The sequence below is a fragment of the Danio aesculapii genome, chromosome 6 (genome assembly GCF_903798145.1).
Source record: "Danio aesculapii chromosome 6, fDanAes4.1, whole genome shotgun sequence".
NCBI lineage: Eukaryota > Metazoa > Chordata > Actinopteri > Cypriniformes > Danionidae > Danio > Danio aesculapii.
The window spans coordinates 57936955-57958126 of NC_079440.1; the positions used below are offsets into that span (position 1 = coordinate 57936955).

The 21172-nt window shown below is 32.8% G+C and overlaps 2 protein-coding genes across 4 annotated transcripts in view; one reads left to right on the forward strand and one right to left on the reverse strand.

Annotated features, from left to right (window-relative positions):
- Nucleotides 1-3484, forward strand: part of pltp (phospholipid transfer protein) — a 36170-nt gene extending 32686 nt beyond the window's left edge. For all 3 annotated transcript variants that reach the window (XM_056460612.1, XM_056460615.1, XM_056460614.1), the window contains exon 16: nucleotides 1349-3484. In XM_056460612.1, coding sequence (XP_056316587.1) covers nucleotides 1349-1444 — 96 coding nt within the window. In that variant the 3' untranslated portion in view covers nucleotides 1445-3484. The remainder of the gene's footprint in view (nucleotides 1-1348) is intronic.
- Nucleotides 3485-5435: 1951 nt separating this feature from the next.
- Nucleotides 5436-21008, reverse strand: ctsa (cathepsin A). The gene is made up of 15 exons (XM_056460616.1): nucleotides 20911-21008; nucleotides 20531-20691; nucleotides 19310-19421; nucleotides 17537-17587; nucleotides 17256-17342; nucleotides 16256-16411; nucleotides 16089-16180; nucleotides 14618-14702; nucleotides 14431-14522; nucleotides 14032-14110; nucleotides 11649-11797; nucleotides 9995-10070; nucleotides 9820-9909; nucleotides 8690-8791; nucleotides 5436-6090 (listed from the first exon to the last, which is right to left on the reverse strand). Exons 2-15 carry the CDS (start codon nucleotides 20689-20691, stop codon nucleotides 6007-6009), a joined length of 1416 nt encoding a protein of 471 aa, XP_056316591.1. The 5' UTR covers nucleotides 20911-21008; the 3' UTR covers nucleotides 5436-6006.
- Nucleotides 21009-21172: the final 164 nt, after the last annotated feature.

Genomic DNA, 21172 nt, shown 5'->3' on the forward strand with positions numbered 1-21172 from the left:
ACAGCTGCTTTGACACTGTGAAAAGAGCTCTACAAATAACTTACATTGAACCTGTAATACAATTCTTAATGTAATCAATGAACTGCAGAAATACACTCACTGGCCACTTTATTAGGTACACCTGTCCTACTGCTTGTTAACGCAAAATTCTAATCAGCCAATCACATGGCGGCAACTCAATGCACACATGGTCAAGACAATCTGCTGCTGTTGAAAACGAGCATCAGAATGGGGAAGAAAGGTGATTTAAGTGACTTTGAACGTGGCGTGGTTGTTGGTGTCAGACGGGCTGGTCTGAGTATTTCAGAAACTGATGCTCTACTGGGATTTTCACGCACAACCATCTCTAGGGTTTACAGAGAATGGTCAGAAAAAGATGAAATGTCCAGTGAGCGGATGTTCTGTTGGTGCAAATGTCTTGTTGATGCCAGAGGTCAGAGGAGAATGGCCAGACTGGTTACAGCTGATAGAAAGGCAACAGTAACTCAAATAAGCACTCGTTACAACCGAGGTCTGCAGAAGAGCATCTCTGATCACACCAACCTTGAGGCGGATGGGCTACAGCAGCAGAAGACCACACCAGGTGCCACTCCTGTCAGCTAAGAACAGGAAACTGAGGCTATAATTTACACAGGCTCACCAAAAATTGGACAATAGAAGATTGGAGAAACGTTGCCTGGTCTGATGAGTCTCTATTTCTGCTGTGTAATTCAGATGGTCGGGTCACAATTTGGTGTTAACAACATGAAAGCATGGATCCATCCTGCCTTGTATCAATGGTTCAGGCTGCTGGTGTAATGGTGTGGGGGATATTTTCTTGGCACACGTTGGGCCCATTAGTACCATTTGAGCATCGTGTCAACACCACGGCCTACCAGAGTATTGTTGCTGACCATGTCCATCCCTTTATGACCACAGTGCACCCATCTTCTGATGGCTTCTTCCAGCAGGATAACGCGCCATGTCATAAAGCGCGAATCATCTCAGACTGATTTCTTGAACATGACAATGAGTTCACTGTACTCAAATGGCCTCCACAGTCACCAGATCTAAATCCAATTGACCACCTTTGAGATGTGGTGGAATGGGAGCTTCACATCATGGATGTGCAGCTATCAAATCTGCAGCAACTGTGTGATGCTATCATGTCAATATGGAGCAAAATCTCTGAGGAATATTTCCAGTACCTTGTTGAATCTATGCCACGAGGATTACGGCAGTTCCGAAAGAAAAAGTGGCTCCAACCCGGTACTAGTAAGGTGTACCTAATAAACTGGCCAGTGAGTGTATGGTAATGTATCATTCAGTTTTTTGCCTTAATAGCTGTTCTCTATCTGTGATTCAACAGGGCTACATCATCGTGGGGGCGAATCTACACTTCCAGACGGGTCTGAGAGAAATGATCGAGAGGAAGCTGGCGGGAGAATCAGACAACTCCATTTAGGAGCAGTGAAGATGTTAATGCACGCGTGTCCTGCCCAGACACTACAGCAATAATAGAGGATTCACAAGAAGAAAACTAACCTTCCAGCATGCCGTTTAACTGATCCTCAAAACCTGCTGTCATTACAGTCAACATCCACTCCACATTCACCACCTTTACTTTCTGAATGCACACTTAGGGCAGAAAAACAGATTGAGAATCCTCGGCTTTGCTTTATTGCTGATAAACAGCGCAGCCTTTTATAAAACATTTCTGAATAGGTAGAATAATTCAATGATGATATGTTCAATATTAGTGGTGCTTATTTATGGGTCAAAGACGCAAAGGGATTTTGAAGCACTGAATTGATTACACGCTATTCTAGACCACTAGAACATTCATTCATCTTCGTTCCTTCATTTATCAGGGGTTGCCACAGCGGAATGAACCGCCAACTTATCCAGCAAACGTTTTACACAGCAGATGCCCTTCCAGCTGCAACCCAGTACTGGAAAACACCCATAAACGCTCGCATTCACACACTCACTCATGCACTACGGCCAATTTAGTTTATTCAATTCCCCTATAGCGAATGCGTTTGGACTTGTGGGGGAAACTGGAGCACCCGGAGGAAACCCACACCAACACAAGGAGAACATGCAAACTCCACACAGAAATGCCAACTGGCCCAGCCGGGGCTCACACCAGCGACCTACTTGCTGTGAGGCCACAGTATTAAAAACTAAGCTACCACATTAGAACATTTCCTCCTTAATTAAAAATACTGAGACAAAAAATAAATGACTATTATAAATGTCACAGCTGAAATGTCAAAAATATACCAAAATATATATATTTTGAGTATTTTTGGCAGCACCAAAATACTCTTTAATAGTCAATATCTGTCAAACCACAAGGCAAATGTTTTAGTCATTTAAGATGTATGACAAAATATATTTGAAGATCTTCTGAAAGTCTCATCTTTAGCCAAGACTATATATATGGAAGATATACAAATATAATATAGGCAACATGGTGGCTCAGTGGTTAGCACTGTCACCTCACAGCAGTTGGCATTTCTGTGTGGAGTTTGCATGTTCTCCCCGTGTTGGTGTGGGTTTCCTCCGGGTGCTCCGGTTTCCCCCCCAGTCCAAAACACATGCGCTATAGGTGAACTGGATGAACTTAATTGGCCGTAGTGCATTGGTGTGTGTGTGTGAATGTGAGAGGGTATGGGTGTTTTCCAGCACTGGGTTGCAACTGGAAGGGCATCCGCTGTGTAAAACATATGCTGGATAATTTGGGGGTTTGTTCCGCTGTGGCGACTCCTTATGAATAAAAGGGACTAAGCCGAAGGAAAATGAATGAACAAATGAAATATAATATGAATATAAATATATGTTTATTTTATTTTTATGTAAAATGTCAATATTAATAACCTACTTAATTTTTTTAATCGATTGTCTACAGAACAAACCTACTTGTCCATTGACTTGTCTAATTAAACTAAAGTTAAGCCTTTAAATTGCATGTTAACCTGAATATTAGTATCTTGGAAAATAACTAGTAAAATATCATGAACTAATCATGGTAAAGATAAAAAATGTAAAATAATTAATTATTGGCTACAAAAACGTGTTGGAAAAAAAATCTCTCTGTAATACATCAAAATATTCATTCATTTATTCATTTTCTTTTTGGTTTAGTCCCTTTATTAATCTGGGGTCGCCACAGCGGAATGAACCGCCAACTTATCCAGCATGTTTTACACAGCGTTTGTTTTACCCTTCCAGCTGCAACCCATCACTGGGAAACATCCATACACACTCATACACAACGCACAATTTAGCTTACCCAATTCACCTGTACCGCATGTCTGTGGGGGAAACCGGAGCAAACTCAACACAGAAATGCCAACTGGCCCAGCCGAGGCTCGAACCAGTGACCTTCTTGCTGTGAGGCAACAGCACTACCAATTGCGCCACCGCTGCATCAAAATATATACATGGGAAATCAAAAAATAAAATAATGATAAAAAATAAAATAATAATCAAACAAAAAGTGCTCAGGGGTAGCCTAATTAATGAATCTGAACTCTTTGGGTACGTGATTAATCAGAATAAACAGCAAAAGAAAGTCCAAGGCTCTCGAAAAATATGGAAAAATATTTTAAATCCTTTATTGACATGACTATTCCTTAAAACTGCACCTTCGCATTTCGGCAAACACTTGCCTTCATCAGGTGCGTCTGAAGTTTCTTTTGAACACTACACTCTCATGACTCAGAATATCTAAACAATACTAAAATAACAGATTGAACACAAGGTCAACTCAACATGTTGTATAACACTCATCCTTTTTTTCCCTCTCTCAATGCTGTATGAATGATTGCTGAGTTGACCTTGTGTTCAATCTAATATTTTAGTATTGTTCAGACATTGTAATGAGTCATGAGACCGTAGTGTTCAATAGAAACTCCAGACGCTCCTGATCACTGTTATCCTGATGATGGGAAGTGTTTGCCGATATACACGTAGGGGCAGTTTTAAGAAATGACCATGTCAATAATGACTTTTTAATATTTTTTCCACATTTTTCGAGTGCTTTGGACTTTCTTTTGCTGTATACATGGGAAATATTTAGAAAAAAATACATATAATAATAATAATAATAATTACAATTTTGCAGGACTAATGATTGTTGTTTCATTTACAAATACTAAATATGGGTGAAATAATCTTCTATCTTCAGTCGATGTGACGTTTATTTGTATTTTCAGACAACTTATTTGAAATATTAAAGGTGGCATTTATGCTGCATTTAACATGATTTCTAGATATCTACTACTAATGAACAGCTTCTGTATTTGGTGATTCACAAGTGTTTATTTACGGTTGTGAATTGCAATATGGGATGTTCATCTCTGCTTTGTCAACTTTTAATGTTGAAAATTCAACTCTACAGTTTAACAAAGTGACTTTTATTGACATTTGAGGGCTTTGAAATAATATATCGAGAATTATGTCTGTAAAATAACAGATAATGTTCTGCCAGTTTATTACAAGGTGTTTGTAGCGTAATATACAAGACCAACTCAGACAATATATCACTTTAAACTATTATAAACGTTAATAAAATAACTTTTTTTTTACTTTAAGGTTAAACGGTGAAAGATCAAGATCCCATAATGCAATTCAAAAGCATAAATATAAAAAAATAAAAGCAATCAATAACAAAATACAGAAATAGTCATTTATAGATATTAAATCCTGTAAAAAAATATTTAATCGTGAATAGTCTCCTAAATAATCTCATCTTATGATCTCATGATCTCATCTTTAACCCTTGACTGAGTGCATAAAAATAAATAAATAAATAAAAATGGCAAAAGCCTTTTCACAAACTCTCCCCTCGACTGCTTCAATATTTTACCTCTGACCCAAATAGTACATTACTTATATTTACACTTGGTGCAAACAGCATTTCCCGCCGTTTGCTTTCTGTAAATACTTCCTGATGCATTTACACTTAAATAACTGCTGCACGAAGCATTTCCCAGCACAAGCAGTATTTAGATAAAGCAGCATTACCAATGAGATGTTCTGGAGGATCCAAACAGACACTTAACATCATCCGACCGATTCATGCATTAAAATCAGGCTGTCCGCCAAACATTTACACACTTTTCAGAAGTAAAACGAGTTGGAAAGGTTCATGTTGACTGTACAGGTGTTAAACACACACATTATACTGTTATACTCTGTGCTTAGATGGAGAACACTATTCATTTGTACTGTTAGTTGTGAATTATGACTTCTTTTTGTACAAGTATTATTTTATATTGATGTTTAACAGGAGATTAGTTTGTGTCCTTATTTGTGAATAAAATCACAGTTCCTTTTGTTATAAAAGTGAAGTGTTAAAAATCTGAAAAATGTTTGATTAGTTCATCATTGAAGTTATTAAATGCACCATTTTCCATAATAAATGGATCACAACAGGAAAAAATAAATAATAGAAAAGTGGTCTTTAATTAAAACTGAACATTGGGAGGACAAAAAACAAAAGGCACAGACGTTATTCCCTTATAAAAGCTCACAAAAAAGTACCGCAGATTGCAGGAATATTTTAAAAATCACAATAAACTGAGCATCACAGTATGGCATTAATACAAAGACAACAAAAATAATCTGTGCAATGATTTTTTTTTTAAAGGCTACTCTTTATGGTTTAATATGGAAGCTAAAATTGTGCAATATGTGCATCATCCATTGCTCGAAATAGACATCGGATCGACTTTAAACTCATAAACACTCCGCATCTTTGTCTTCAAATCACATTTGATTGGAAACGGTGGCGTACAGACGGTGAATCACTCATTACTGCATGTACAGCAGGTTCATTTAGTTCACAAGACTAAAGCACATAAAACTCCAACAGAAGGTGTGATCGCTTTAGAATGGCAGAAAACGGTGAGAGGAACAGTCAGGGGTCCACATTTCAATCATTTTACCCGTGTGACAGTGCACAGTCAGATTTAAAAAGCACAGTAGAAGGCCTGAGTGTGTGTGTGTGTGTGTGTTCTAGTAAGGCTGTTTGGTGATGAAGCGGCTGAACATTGTGAACGCTGCTATTGGTTTATCGGTGGGAACCATGTGACCAGAACCCTAAGGAGAACAGAGTGCATATAGTTAGAAATATTGGTTTACAATTGAAAATTAAAAAGGAGATCATGATGCCTATAAATGGTGTCTAGATAGGGAGCAGAGTAGAATCGTGCATGCATTGATTTTTTATTATTTTGTTTTTCCATTCTTATATCAAAAATCTGAGGGAAAAGTGTGAAATGAAGAGTTGTAGTGTGGATTTTAGTGCATATAGCAAGACAAAATTGTTTATAATTAATAAATACATTTTAAAAAGGAGAGTATGATGCATAAATCGCTGTCTAAGTACAGAGTGGAGTTGGTGTTTGGAACAGACTCATGCATGCATTGATTTATTGTTATTATTTTGCATTTAAAAAAATCTGAGAGAAAGTGTAAAATTAAGAGTTTTATTGTGGGTTTTAGTGCATATAGTTAGACATTTTTTATTAAAAAAAGGAGAGTATGATGCCTAAAATGCTGTCGAGAAAGGGAGTATTAAATAAAAAAAAAATAAAAAGAGAGAGTGTAGGAGTTTTATTATGGGTGTTAATGCATAAAGTTAGAAATATACTGTTTATATATATATATATATATATATATATATATATATATATATATATATATATATATATATATATATATATATATATATATATATATATATATATATATATATATATATATATATATATATATATATATATATATAAATAAAAGAAGAAGACTACGATGCCTAAAATGGTGTCTAGGAAGGGAGTGGAGTAAGTGTTTGGAACAGAATCGTACATGCATTGATTTTTACTTTATTAAAAGATAATAATATTATTAATTTTAAAAAATGTAGTGTAAAGGAAGAGTTTTATTGTAGGTTTTAGTGCATAGAGTTAGAAATATACTATTTACATAAAAAAAAGAAAAAAAAAGGAGACCATGATGCCTAAAATGGTGTCTAGGAAGGAAACAGAGTAGGTGTTTTTTTTTTCTCCATTTTTCATGCTTGTATCAAAAATCAGAGATAAGTTATAAAATGAAGGGTTTAATGTGTGCATATAGTTAGAAAATAATTGTTTAGAATAAAAAAAAAGGTGACTATGATGCCTAAAATGCTGTCTAGGAAGGGAGCAGAGTAGGTGTTTGGAACAGAATTATGCATGTATTTATTTTTATTTATTTAGTTTTTCCCATTCTTGTATAGTGTAAAATGAAGAGTTTTACTGCATATAGATAGACAAAACTGTTTATAATCAAATTAAATTAAATAAAAAATTAAATAAAAAAAGGAGACTATGCTCACTACCTTGCCAGCGTTTAAGACATCAGAGTAGGTATTTGGAACAGACTCCTGCATGCATTGATTTTAATTATTTAGCTTTTCATTCTTGTATTAAAGATCAGAGAGAAAGTAGAAAATGAAGAGTTTTATTGTGGTTTTAGAGCATATAGTTACACAAAATTGTTTCTAATAAAAAATAGAAAAGGAGACTATGATGGTTTTAGCGCATAGTCAGAAATGAAATATATAATTAAAAAAGAAAATTAAATAAGAGACTATGATGACTAAAATCCTGTCTAGGTAGGGAGTGGAGGAAAAAGAAAAAAGGAGACTGATGCCTAAAATGGAGTGGAAGAGAGCGGAGTAGGCGTTTGAAACAGACTCATGTATGCATTGATTTTTAATTATTTTGTTTTTCATTCTTGTATCAAAAAAACTAAGAGAAAGTGTCAAATGTGAAAGGTTTTATTGTGGATTTAGTGCATGAAGTTCATGCTGTCTAGGTAGGGAGCAGTGTACGTGATTGGAACAGAATAGAGCATGCATTGATTTTTAATTATTTTGTTTTTCATTCTTGTATTTAAAAAAACTAGAGAGAAAGTGTAAAATGAAGAGTTTTAGTGTGGGTTTAGTGCACTAAAATAGTATCAATAACTAGAGAGGAAAAAAAATAAAATAAAAAGGTTTTATAGTGGTTTTAGTGCATATAGTTAGAAAACAAATTGTTTATAATTAATAAAAAATAAATAAAAGAGGAGCCCATGATGCCTAAAACGGTGTCTAGGAAGGGTTCTGCATGCATTGTTAAAAAAATAAATAATAATAAATAAAAAATGTATGATGTCTAAAATGGTGTTTAGGGAGTGGAGTAGGTGTTTGGAACAGAATCCTGCATGCAATGATGTTTAATTATTTTGTTTTTCACTCTTGTATCAATAACTAGAGAGGAAAAAAAATTAAAATCAAAAGTTTTATAGTGGTTTTAGTGCATATAGTTAGAAAACAAATTGTTTATAATTAATAAAAAAAACTTTAAAAAAGAGACTATGATGCCTAAAATGCCATCTCGGTAGGAAGCGGAGTATGTGTTTGGAACAGAATCATGCATACATTGATTTTATTGATACTAAATAAAAAAATAAATAAAAATCAAATAAAAAAAATCAAAGAGAGAGTGTAAAAGTAAGAGCTTTATTGTGGGTGTTAGTGCATAGAGTTAGAAAAAACGGTTCATAATTAAAATAAAATAGGACATTGATTTTTTTATTATTATTTTGTTTCTCATTCTTGATTGAAAAATCAGAGAGAAAATGTAAAATGTGAAGAGTTTTATTGTGGTTTTACCTTTACTGTGATGAAAGCCAGGTTAGTGAATTCCTTGACAAAGCCTCCGACCTGCTGAGATTCACCATTGAAATAAATCCATGGCCTGCGCTGGACCTGAACCTGTTGAAGATGAAGAGACAGTTTCAGCAAGCACAGACACAGCCAGAAGGAAAATATGACAAAGCCTAAAAGAAATTAGGAAGCAACATCAGTCTTGATTTTCAATATAATATGTTATTTTTATTTGTAGTATTTAAATAACACATAAAACTTACAATATTTTATACTAAATAAATAAATAAATTTAAACTCAGTGGTTAGATTTTTTAGATTTAGGTTACACAAATATCTCAAATAACATGACAAAGCCTAAATAGTAGAAGGCAATATTTGTCTTTATTTCAATATAATATATTATTTGTATTTGTATTATTTAAATCAATGTAATATAGAAACATTTTATACAATAATTATATAAAATAATATAAATTTAAATAACCGGACAAGAAAAAGTCTAAAAGTAGGCCACAATGATTAAGCAGTAATGATTTCAATGTTATATCTTATTTTTATTTAAATAATAATAATTTTTAAAAAACATTTTAATTATTAAAAATCAAATAATTAATACTTTACTTGAGTGAACAAATACCTAAAATACAATAAATTAAATGACCTGACAGGACTAAGCCTATGGAAAAGTAGGATGCAGCAATATGCAAAAACTCACCTCTAATAATTGAAATGGTTTGACTAGATAAACCCTAAAAGTAGGACACAACAGCAGTCTTGATTTCAATATAATATCTTATTTTCATTTGTTTTATTTTAAATAAAATGTAAAAACAATTATATTTTACTATTATTATTTTCAGTATCACTTATTGGATTTTTGCGAGTTTGGGTGCACAAATATCTATAATAGAATAATTGAAATGACCTGACAAAAGTTTTTAAACCACATTGAACTGAGCTAAACTGAACTGAACTACACTGTTCCAATTTACTATGACCTTTTATGTGAAGCTGCTTTGACACAATCTACATTGTATGAGCGCTATACAAATAAAGGTGAATTGAATTGAATTGATAAAAAGAGTAAGCCTAAAAAGAAGGACACAACAGCAGTACAATATGCAAAAACTCACCTCCTGCTGAAGCGACTCCACGAACCACTCATCTCCTAGAAAATTGCAGGCCATGTCCACATCTCCATTATACACCAGCACGCGGTATTTCTGTTGAAAAGATACTACTGACATCAACAATTACCCAGTAAACATGAATTTACACCATTAAAACTTGAATATTTCCATCACTCACGAGTGCTCCAAGAAGCTTCAGGTACTGTTTCTTCACATCCATGAACAGCCGGTTGTAGTTTAGATTAACTTCAGCACTGCAATTATTGAATTATAATTTAGTTTTTATAGAGCACATTCAAAGCAGCTAGGGCTGATCACAAAACACAAATGTGCTGTGCACAAAACATGAATAACAACAAGAAGAGAAGAAAATGCCAACAGCAATAACTGCTTAATGAAGTAAGTGCAGACAGGTTATGAAACATTAACAGCAGAGTAATAGTTTATATTGAAAAAAAATGAAATAAAACACAGAGAGAGAGAGAGAGAGAGAGAGAGAGAGAGAAAGAACACAAGATTGAAAAAGCCTCCAAGTAAAGATTTTCAATAAATTAAGATCTTAAATCTCTTGAAGGGCTATAGGGATGCAGGAGATCTTGAACACAAACAAGAATTGTAAAGTCGATCCTGAAATGGACTGTATTATTAAAGTCCACCAAATGTATAAACAAAGTTAAAATGCAATAAACGAATAATTTTAAAATTAAAAGTGTTATTTTTATTTTATTAAAAAATAATAATTAAAAATATATAAATCTAAATAAAAAATTAATTAATTAAATGTAACATTTAAATAGATTTTTTAATAATAATAATAATAATAATAATAATAATAAATGTATAAATCTAAATTAAAAAATTATAATAAATAATTTAAAAATAAAATTTTTTAATAATAATAAAAAAAATCAAAAATAAGAAATATATAAATGAAAAATAAAAATAAAATTAAAATTTAATAATAATAATAAACAACAACAAATTAAAAATATATAAATCTATATAAAAAAATAAATAAATGTAATTAAAAATTAAATATTTTTTATTTAATAATAATAATAATAATAATAATAATAATAAACAAATAAAAAAATAAATCTACATTTAAAAAATAGTGAATAAATTCAAAAATAATTTTAATTTAATAATAATAATAATAAAATGAATAAAAATAAATAAACATAAATCTAATTAAAAATAATAATTATAAATAAAATTAAAAAATAAAATTTATTTGTATTTCAATAATAATAATAATAACAATAATAATAATAATATTACTAATAATAATAAATAAAAAGAAATGAAAACAAATATTAATTTAAATAATAAACAAATAAATGAACTATTATGCATTATTATTCTGATTGGTTATCGCAATATTCAAAGGGATGTTATACCGAGACAACAACTGCTAAATAATGCAGATTCAAATTTGCTGAATGAATCGTCTTGACCGTCAGTGAACACATTCACATAATTACATACACATTAATATTTTCAGCCAGTTTAGTTTCTGTCAGCTTTGTGTTTTTGACAGTCTGGCGCCTACCTGTGACCGAATAATGTGCAGGTTTGTTAATACTCTATCAGCTGTTTAATTAAAGAGCTAGTAAACTATTAAGGCTCAGAACAATGTTTTGTCTAATTTTAATGTTTTATGGCAAGTAGCTGTGTAATAAGCGTGATAAAGTACATCCAGGCAGTTGTTTTTACAGAATAAAGCAACAGCGCTCTGTTTCACGCTAAGCTGCCAATAAACCTGTTATGTTTAGTCTGAAATTAACATGCTGGATGTACTTTATCCCTAACTTAAAGTATAGTCGGGTTACCTGCAGATGACCCAGTCCAGAGCATTAGGAGAGATGTGGAGAGCAGACTTGACCAGCGGGTTATTCAGGTACAGTGTTGATGGAGTGGAGTTTGTGCACGGAGGATCCAGCTTCGTAGATTTAAACAGAGACACCACACCTCGCATTTTCTGATCCAACAACAAGAACACTCATGCAGATTAACATTCAAAAACAACAGAGAAATTAGTTTCTATAAACACTGCTCAACACGGACTCTTAAAGTCGTTTTTTTCCAACTATGTAAGTCAACAATGACCATCAATTATGATACCAACTGGTTTCATAATCTCTTCTTTTGTTTAAAAGGGGTGGTCCACTACGGTATCACATTTTAAACTTTGGTACATTTGTAATGTAGCTGTGTGAACATAAACAGCATCTCTGAATGTAAGGCGCTCAAAGTTCAATGCAAAGGGAGACATTGGTTTTTGAGTTAGCTTAGCAAAGCCTACAGTGAACGAATTTTGGGGACTACAAAAAAAAAAAATACTTCCGGGTCAGTGAGATCACAAACGTACTTTTACCGCACACACGCACTGCAGAGCTAAGGGGCGTGGCCAGAGGCGCTGTAATGTTACAGCAGAGAAAGCTGAAGTGGCGTCCAAACGCTGCTATTTCCACAGAGCTTCTTCGGTTTCTGTATTTGGGCTTCCAAAGGACACGACACAAAGACAGAAGAGCTTACAGTTCAATATTAATTTTGTTCCAGAGAATTATTAAATACATAGGAAACTACTATGTCTGTGTATAGAAACTATAGTCTGTGTGTTTTTATTTGTTAAAACATGTACAGTGTCTAGCGTTAAAGGTATGCTGTAGCAAGGATGTAAACAACAGGAAATGCTGTTTGGCGTCGCTAACAATTTAGCTACAAATTCATATTTATCAGTCAAACAGCTGCAAACACAATTACACACTTCACCAGCGCGTGCGTGTCTCTTTATAAGGCGCTTTTCCATGCGTTTTCCATCTCAGATAATGAACTCGCAAAAGAAATGTGAATGATTCATATTACTTACACAGGCATATTCCAAATATATGTGAAAGACGTCATGTAACACGTTGAGTTAAAAAAAAAAAAAAACAGAAGAGCTCGCCTAACTCGTGTAGCAGCAGAAAAATCTATCAAAGCTCACACAGGTCGCATCCCGCATCTTGTGCTTTATTTTTCTGTCTACAGCGTCACTGTCTATTACAGAACAATAACTTAATCCGAGCATCAGAGAAAAAAAATAAACACCGGTCCCGCGCACATGCGGTTCTTGTGTTACACACGTCTACAGACAGTTTACACACACACACACACACACACACACACACACACACACACACACACACACACACACACACACACACACACACACACACACACACACACACAATGGGGATCTCTCTTAAAAGGAGCCACTCCCAATTTTCACTCGTTACAGACACATGTCAGATTTTATTTTAGAGAGCGGGCATGAGGTTGACTGACTGTTTACACGGCACAAAAGCGCGTGCTTGTACGGGCGTGATGTGGAGCCGATCCGCGAATTGCAGCACATTATGACAGATGACCAATCAGAGCCGCTTGAGGGCGGGCCTTTCAGAGGAACTAGGAAATATGACAGTCGTATCATGTTAGCTGAGTAGCTGTTTATAATAAAAGTGAGATTTATGAAAAAAATAACGTGGTTTCCTTTAAGTGAAACATGAGCACACATTGCTTTACATCTTATAAACACAACCAAGCCTTAAAATTACATTCTGGACCACCCCTTTAATGGCACAATGTATTATTTTCACCACTAGAGGGAGTGCATTCACAACAAACAAAGTCATATTCTGATTATGTCGTGACTGAGTGTGAAATTTTAGGAGTTACATCCAAAGAAACACCTCCAAAAATCATGATGATGACTAAAGTATTCATATTGTGCCTTCAATAGAATAAACTAATATAAAAACATGGCATTAAATAAATATATGATGAAATGACATATGTTCCATGTCAGCAACAATAGTTGTTTTCATGGCAAAAAAACATTACATTAATAAATATACAATTAAAAACTACAAACAAATGAATACATAAATTAGATATTTTTTTAAACATTAACATATGCTCAAAATTCTCAAATTACAAATATGAAACACATTAGAGCAAAAAAAATGTCGACAATTCTTGAGGTGAACTGGTGCTTTAATTAAAACTAGTTCTCTCCTTGTAAAAGTACAAATACTTAAATTAATTTCACAGGAGGGCTACTAATTTAATCTCCGTAATAATGAGCTTGTAATGTTAAATTTTTCCTTTTAACCCTTTAAAAGAACTATATTTGTTGCCGTCCAAACTCAAAACATAGTAGTTCTTCTTTACCTCGCTCTGTGCTTTGCTCCACTGATGGTTGATGAAGTGGTGGCCCAGATCTCGAATCACAAACTGGCCATTTTCAAAGCTGGATTCAAAACACAGAACAAGATGACACAGATTATAATGTCATTATAATGGAAGTCAAAACAGCCACGCACATAACGAAAGGGTAGTTAACTTGACAGAGTGTATTGCTGGATTTTTGAAGATTTTCAAAGCATTTCCTCAAAATAGGTGTCAAAATAAGGTTTTTCATCAAAAATCATTCCATTTGCTGAACCACATAGAAAGTTGTGGGCAAATTAAGACTCAAAATCACCCCAGAGTGGATGAAAACATGCCCAACAGCACATAAAGGTTAAAATAAATAACATGTACATCATCTGAAAGTCACTGCATGCTCACCCAAATCTCTGGCCGACTCCTCCAGGACAGGGTGCATACAGGTTATACATGTTGAGTCCAGACTGATAGACAATTCCTTGAACTGTGTTGACCTACAGAGGAAGAAAAAGAGGAGAATAACGTCCTATAGGAATGTGACTGAATATGTATGTGAATATGTATATGTAGTATAATTAGTTCAGCTTACAGAAGAGGAGCAGTTCACATCCTGGTTGTCGTAGAAATTACACACTCCATCTTTGCAGCAGAATTTCTGCAGGTCGTTCCACAAGCTTTAAAAAAATTTAATTAATTAATTAATTTAATTAATTAATTAATTATTATTATTATTAATAATAATAATAATAATAATAATAATAAAAGAAAAAAAGAAAATGAATTAAGTTAAAATATTTTTATGAAACTAAAGGAATAATATTTTAATGTAATTAATTATAATAAAAAATGAAAATATATAAAAAGGTTTCAAAATTAAATAATTTAATACAATATTAAATTAAAATAAAATGAATTAATTAAAATAAACTATTAAATTTAATATGAATACATTTAAAAAGTAAATTTAATACAGAATTTTATTTTAATTAATTAATTTTATTTTTGATTGTGTATTAAATTTAACCTTTAATGCATTGTTGTATTTAATATTTTATTTTAATTAATTCATTTTATTTTAAATATGACAATGCATTAAAAACTAGATAATTTCATATAAAATTAAATTAAAATAAAATGAATTAAAATATATATTAATACATTAAATATGAAAACTCATTCAAAAGTTAATTTAATACAAAATTAAAATAAAATGAATTAAAATAACATTAAATTTGAAAATGCATTCATAATTAAATACAAAATAAATGAATTAATTCAAATAAAATAAATATTTTATTTGAATTAATTCATTTATTTTGTATTAAATTTAATTATGAATGCATTTTCATATCTAATTTAATATTTTATTTTTATTCATTTATTTTATTTTAATTTTGTATTAAATTATTTAATTTTATATGCATTTTCCTATTTAATTTAATATTTTATTTTAATTGTTTATTTTTAAATATGAAATCGCATTCAAAAGTTAAATAATTTTAAACAAATTTAAAATAAATTAAAATAAAATATTAAATTAAACAGTAAAATGCATTCAAAATTCTATTTAATACAAATAAAATAAATTAATTTAAAAAAATAATAAATTACATATGAAAATGCATTTAAAATTAGAAAAAATACAAAATTTAATTAAATTAATATTTTATTTAAATTAATAAATTTTATTTAATATAATTCTGTATTAAATTATTTAATTTTAATATTTAATTTAATGCATTGTTATATTTAATTTATTATTTAATTTTAATTAATTCATTTTATTTTAAATATGATAATGCATTAAAGTAATTCAATACAAAATTTAATTAAAATAAAATGGATTAATTAAAATTTCATAACATTAAATATGAAAATGCGTTCAAAGTTAAATAATTTAATACAAAATACATTCTAAATTAAATACAAAATCCACACATATAAGAAATTTAAAAAGTTACATTTTCATTAGTGTATGTGTTTTAGTAATAATGGCATATAAGAATAAAAGTGCATGTTAAACAGAGCAACATGATTCAATACATATGAAAACTCTGTACCTGGTCCCAAGAAGTCCATGATAGTATGCAAAATAGACCAGCGAATTGTCATTTAGCTCATAACTGGACAAGCCATTTCCAACAGCAATCCCCTGCAGCACACAAATACACACGTCATACTGAATGCTCAATGTCGGTTTTGTTTATGCAGACGAAGTCCCTCCTACCTTTAAATTGATGCTGCTGTCCTCCATGACTATCTCAGCCAATGTGGGAATGTAGATTCCTCCATAACTCTCTCCAGTCAGGAAAAACTCATTCTTGCTGAACTCAGGAAACAACTGGAAGAACGTTTTCAGAGCCAAGTAGTTGTTTATGGCCACCTGGAAAAACCATTTATTTATAATAACAATAACAACAACAACAACAATAATAATAATAATAATAATAATAATAACTACAACAACAATAATAATAATCTTAATAAAAAAATAATAAATAAAATTTGCAGGAGTAGGAATAATAATAATAACAATAATAACAATAATAACAATAATAACAATAATAATAATAATAATAATAATAATAATAATAATAATATATTATTATTACTACTACTACACAATTACATATTAATACTACTAATAATTACAATATCATTATTAATGAATGCAATTTTGAGAGTGTAGAAACAACAACAACAATAATAATAATAAATTATTTATTCATTTATTAAATTAATTCCCTCTGCACAAATACATTTATAAACTTTCAATTTAATTGTGTAGGACTAGGAATAGTAATAATAATATTAATAGTAATAATAATAATAATAATAATAATAATAATAATAATAGTAACAATTATAATACATTATTATTATTATTATTATTATTACTCTTACTACTACTACTACTATTATTATTATTACTATTATTATTATTATTATTATCATCATCATCATATGTAATTGTGTAGACATAGGAATAATAAAATTAATTATTATTATTATTAATATTATTATACATGCATACATACATGTGCAAGAGTTGGAATAACAACAATTAACAAAATACCAAATGTAAATAGATTAAAATAAAACGCATATCAGATTTGAACTACACTGCAGTTGTATAATAATCATCACTATATTACTTAAATGATTTATAACAAAATGATTTATATGTAAAATGCTCATGCATACACATTTGAAAGCCTATCACACACCTCAGTGTCATTGGTTGTGTACTGCTTGTCATCAGAGTAGGAGAAGCCGACACCTGCTGGTGACTCCAGGTATAAAACATTTGCAATCTGGAAAAACAGTCCAATTTAGAACAATAAAAGAAGAGGAGAACATCATGTGACTGGTTTAAGGAAGCATAATAAACCAATAACTGAAAATGCAAAGCTGGCCCTTTTACTTCCTCATTTCACAGGACAAAAATGGATTTGATAATGCTGAAGTACTTTAATTAATAAATAAAAAAAATAGAGTAAACCCACACCTTGTTCCAAGAATAAGGATTATATTCTAGAGTTGCACCATCATCTTGGATCTGTAAAACAAAAAGCATCTATAAAGCAGATGTTTTTAATGCTTTGTAAAGTATTACTGAACTATAAAACCAACAGAAGACTGTTAACAATGTTACTATAAAATCAACACAGACGCTGTTAGAAATTGAAGCATAAAATCAAAAAACTAATTACTGATGCAAACAGAACTACAAAATAAGCACAGTAGAGCTAAAATCTGAATTATAAAATAACGAGTTAAAACTGAACCATTAAATCAAATGGTATTGCACAAAACTGAACTATAAAATCCAGTCACAATTAAAAGTGTACTATAAAATCAGCACAGAAGTGCTAAAAACTGAATTATAAAATCAGTTACTGTTAAAACGGAATCAAAGTCAAAGTTATTGTATAAAACTGAACTATAAAAATCAAGTTACAGTTAAAAGTAAAACTATAAAATATTAAAATATAAAATCAGCACAGTAAAGTGAAAATTATAACTAAAAACAATTACTGTTCAATATTGAACCATCAAATCAGCACAGTTAAGTTTAGAATATGTTACTATTATATAATTCATTCGGCTTAGTCCCTTATTTATCAGGGGTCACCACAGCGGAATGAACCGCCAACTATCCCAGCATATGTTTTTTTACGCAGTGCATTCCCTTCCAGCGAGGTGACGTGGTGGAGCAGTAGGTAGTGCTGTCGCCTCACAGCAAGAAAATCGCTCGTTTGAGCCTCGGCTGGGTCAGTTGGCATTTCTGTGTGGAGTTTGCATGTTCTCCCCACGTCTGTGCGGGTTTCCTCCGGGTGCTCCGGTTTCCCCCACCAGTCCAAAGACATGCGGACCAGATGAATTGGGTAAGCTAAAACTGTCCGTAGTACACGCGTGTGAATGAGTGTATGGGTGTTTCCCAGTACTGGGTTGCAGCTGGAAGGGCATCCGCTGCGTAAAAAAACATATGCTGGATAAGTTGGCGGCTCATTCTGCTGTGGCGACCCTAGATTAATAAAAGGAACAAGCCAAAAAGAAAATGATTGCCCTTCCAGCCGCAACCTAGCACTGGGAAACACCCATACACTCTCACATACACACACACTCATTTACTACAGCCAATTTAGTTCATCCAATTCACCTATACCACATGAGCTTGGACTGGGAGAAACCGGAGCACCCGGAGGAAACCCACACCAACACGAGGAGAACATGCAAACTCCATATAGAAATGCCAACTGACCCAATCGAGATTCGAACCAGTGACCTTCTTGCTGGGAGGCGATAGTGCTAACAACTGAGCCACTGTGCAGCCCACTATTTTATATTATTTATCAATTTTATTTGTTGATTTTACAACTGTAAACTGAAAACCGAAGTATAAAAATACTGTTAAAACCATAAAATCAACACAATTACTGTTAAAAACTGAACAATAAAATCAGTTAGACAAGTCGGGAGAGTTAAAACAAACAAACAAATTACAAAATCAACACAAACACAGTTAATGATTTTACCATAAAAACTGAACCGAGTCATCAACAGTACTGTTAATAAAACTAAAACTATTATATCAGCAGTGCTGTTAAAAACACAAGATAAAATCAACACTGCACTGTAAAAAAACCCTCAAAAGATTTAATCAGCATAGTACTGTGAAAAAAACCTAAAAGATAATCAACACAGCGCTGTAAAAAAAAACATCTAAACTATAAACTCAGCAGTTATTGTTAAAAGCAGAAGAGCTTTGATTTCTCACCAGAAAAGGGCCGTGTTCAGTGAGCAAACCATCCATAGAGCTGCATCCTGGACCCCCATTCAGCCACAGAACAACCGGACTGCTGACCGGATCTTTCTGAGACTCAACAAACCTGTCCAGCAAGACAAACACACACATGGATAGATACACAGGAAGATAGAGATAGAGATAAAGATAGACACACACACACACACAAACAGACAGACCCAAACCACAGAGAACAGCACACACGCACAAACAGACAACACAAATCATACACACACACACACACACGCATGCACAAACAGACACACTCACAAACAGATACACAGACCACAGAGAACCACACACAAACAGACAAACACAAACCACACACCGAGGCATGCACAAACAGACACATGCACAGATACATACATACATACATACATACATACATACACACACACACACACACAAACCAGAGGACCACACACAGACAAACCACACACAGATACAAACACGTACGCATATATACAAACACACAGACCGACAGACATACACACACAGACAAACATGCACAAAAATACAAACAAGACAGACACACACACAAACAAACCACACACATGCACAAATACACAGACTTTCACACACACACACACACACACACACACACACACAACAACAGAGGACCACACACACACATGCACAAACAGACACGCGCACAAACAGATAGACACATATACGGATGTATACAAACACACAGACACAGACAGACCGACACACACGCACAAACAAACAAACAAACAAACAAACAAACAAAGCAGCAGACAGACACAGACAACCAATCCACAGAGGACCAAGCACACAAACAAACACAACACAAACACACACATATACACATTTATACAAACACACAGACAGACAGACAGACACAAACAAACCGACACGCATGCACAGACACACACAACCAAACCACAGAGGACCACACACAAACAAACACAACACAAACACAAACAGACACACACATATACAAACACACAGACATAGAGAGACAGACAGACAGACACACACACACAAACACACAGACATAGACAGACACACAAAGACACACAAGCACAAACACACAGACATACAAGGACAGACACTCACACACACGACCAAACAAACAGACAGACATTCACAAAGCAGCAAACAGACAGACACACAGTCACATATGGACAACTGTAAACCCATTCTAAATGAAAGTAAGGCTGTCCTGCTGACCAGTAGTGAAGGTGCTTGTTGTCCGCCACATTGAAGTATCCAGAATAGTGTTTGAAGCTGGGCTGTTTGGAAAGTCCAGGCAGATATTTGATCTCATCCGCATCTGGAGCTGCAAAAGCCTCCAGAAGCCCCAGCAGCAAACACACCAACACAAGATGCATCTGAAACACACCAACAGTAACTCAGTTCACCTTCCAACCTAATCTATAAACTAAAATAACACCAAAAACCAAAAGAGAAACTGTGAATCATTTATGTAACTCCAATCAGGAAATTAGGATTGTTTCTCTTACGATTAAAAACAAATGGGTGTGCTGACGTTATTAAGTAAACGTCGATTTACAAAATGACCCAAAGTAGTGTTATTTTACTGGTCTTACCTTCCCAGGTGTGGTAAAAGAAACGATACGCCAACCGGCTGGGAAATTAAGTAGACTTAAAACTCATGTGACTTCAACTTTCCCGTGGAGTCACATGATAGATTGCGTCTTAGTGTGTCAAAATAAAAGTTTGCAGCGTTTCAGGCAACTGTAGTAGCTGTAGACACAGACAGACAGACAGACAGACAGTTAGATAGACAGACAGACAGTTAGATAGATAGATAGATAGATAGATAGATAGATAGATAGATAGATAGATAGA

Coding starts and splice junctions, on each gene's coding strand:
- ctsa (XM_056460616.1), bottom strand. CDS start 20,691: ATGCATCTTGTGTTGGTGTGTTTGCTGCTGGGGCTTCTGGAGGCTTTT. Junction 19,422..20,530: donor AACAAGCACCTTCACTACTG/GTCAGCAGGACA, acceptor CTTGCTGGACAG/GTTTGTTGAGTCTCAGAAAG. Junction 16,181..16,255: donor ACAGCAGCATCAATTTAAAG/GTAGGAGGGACT, acceptor TGTGTGCTGCAG/GGGATTGCTGTTGGAAATGG.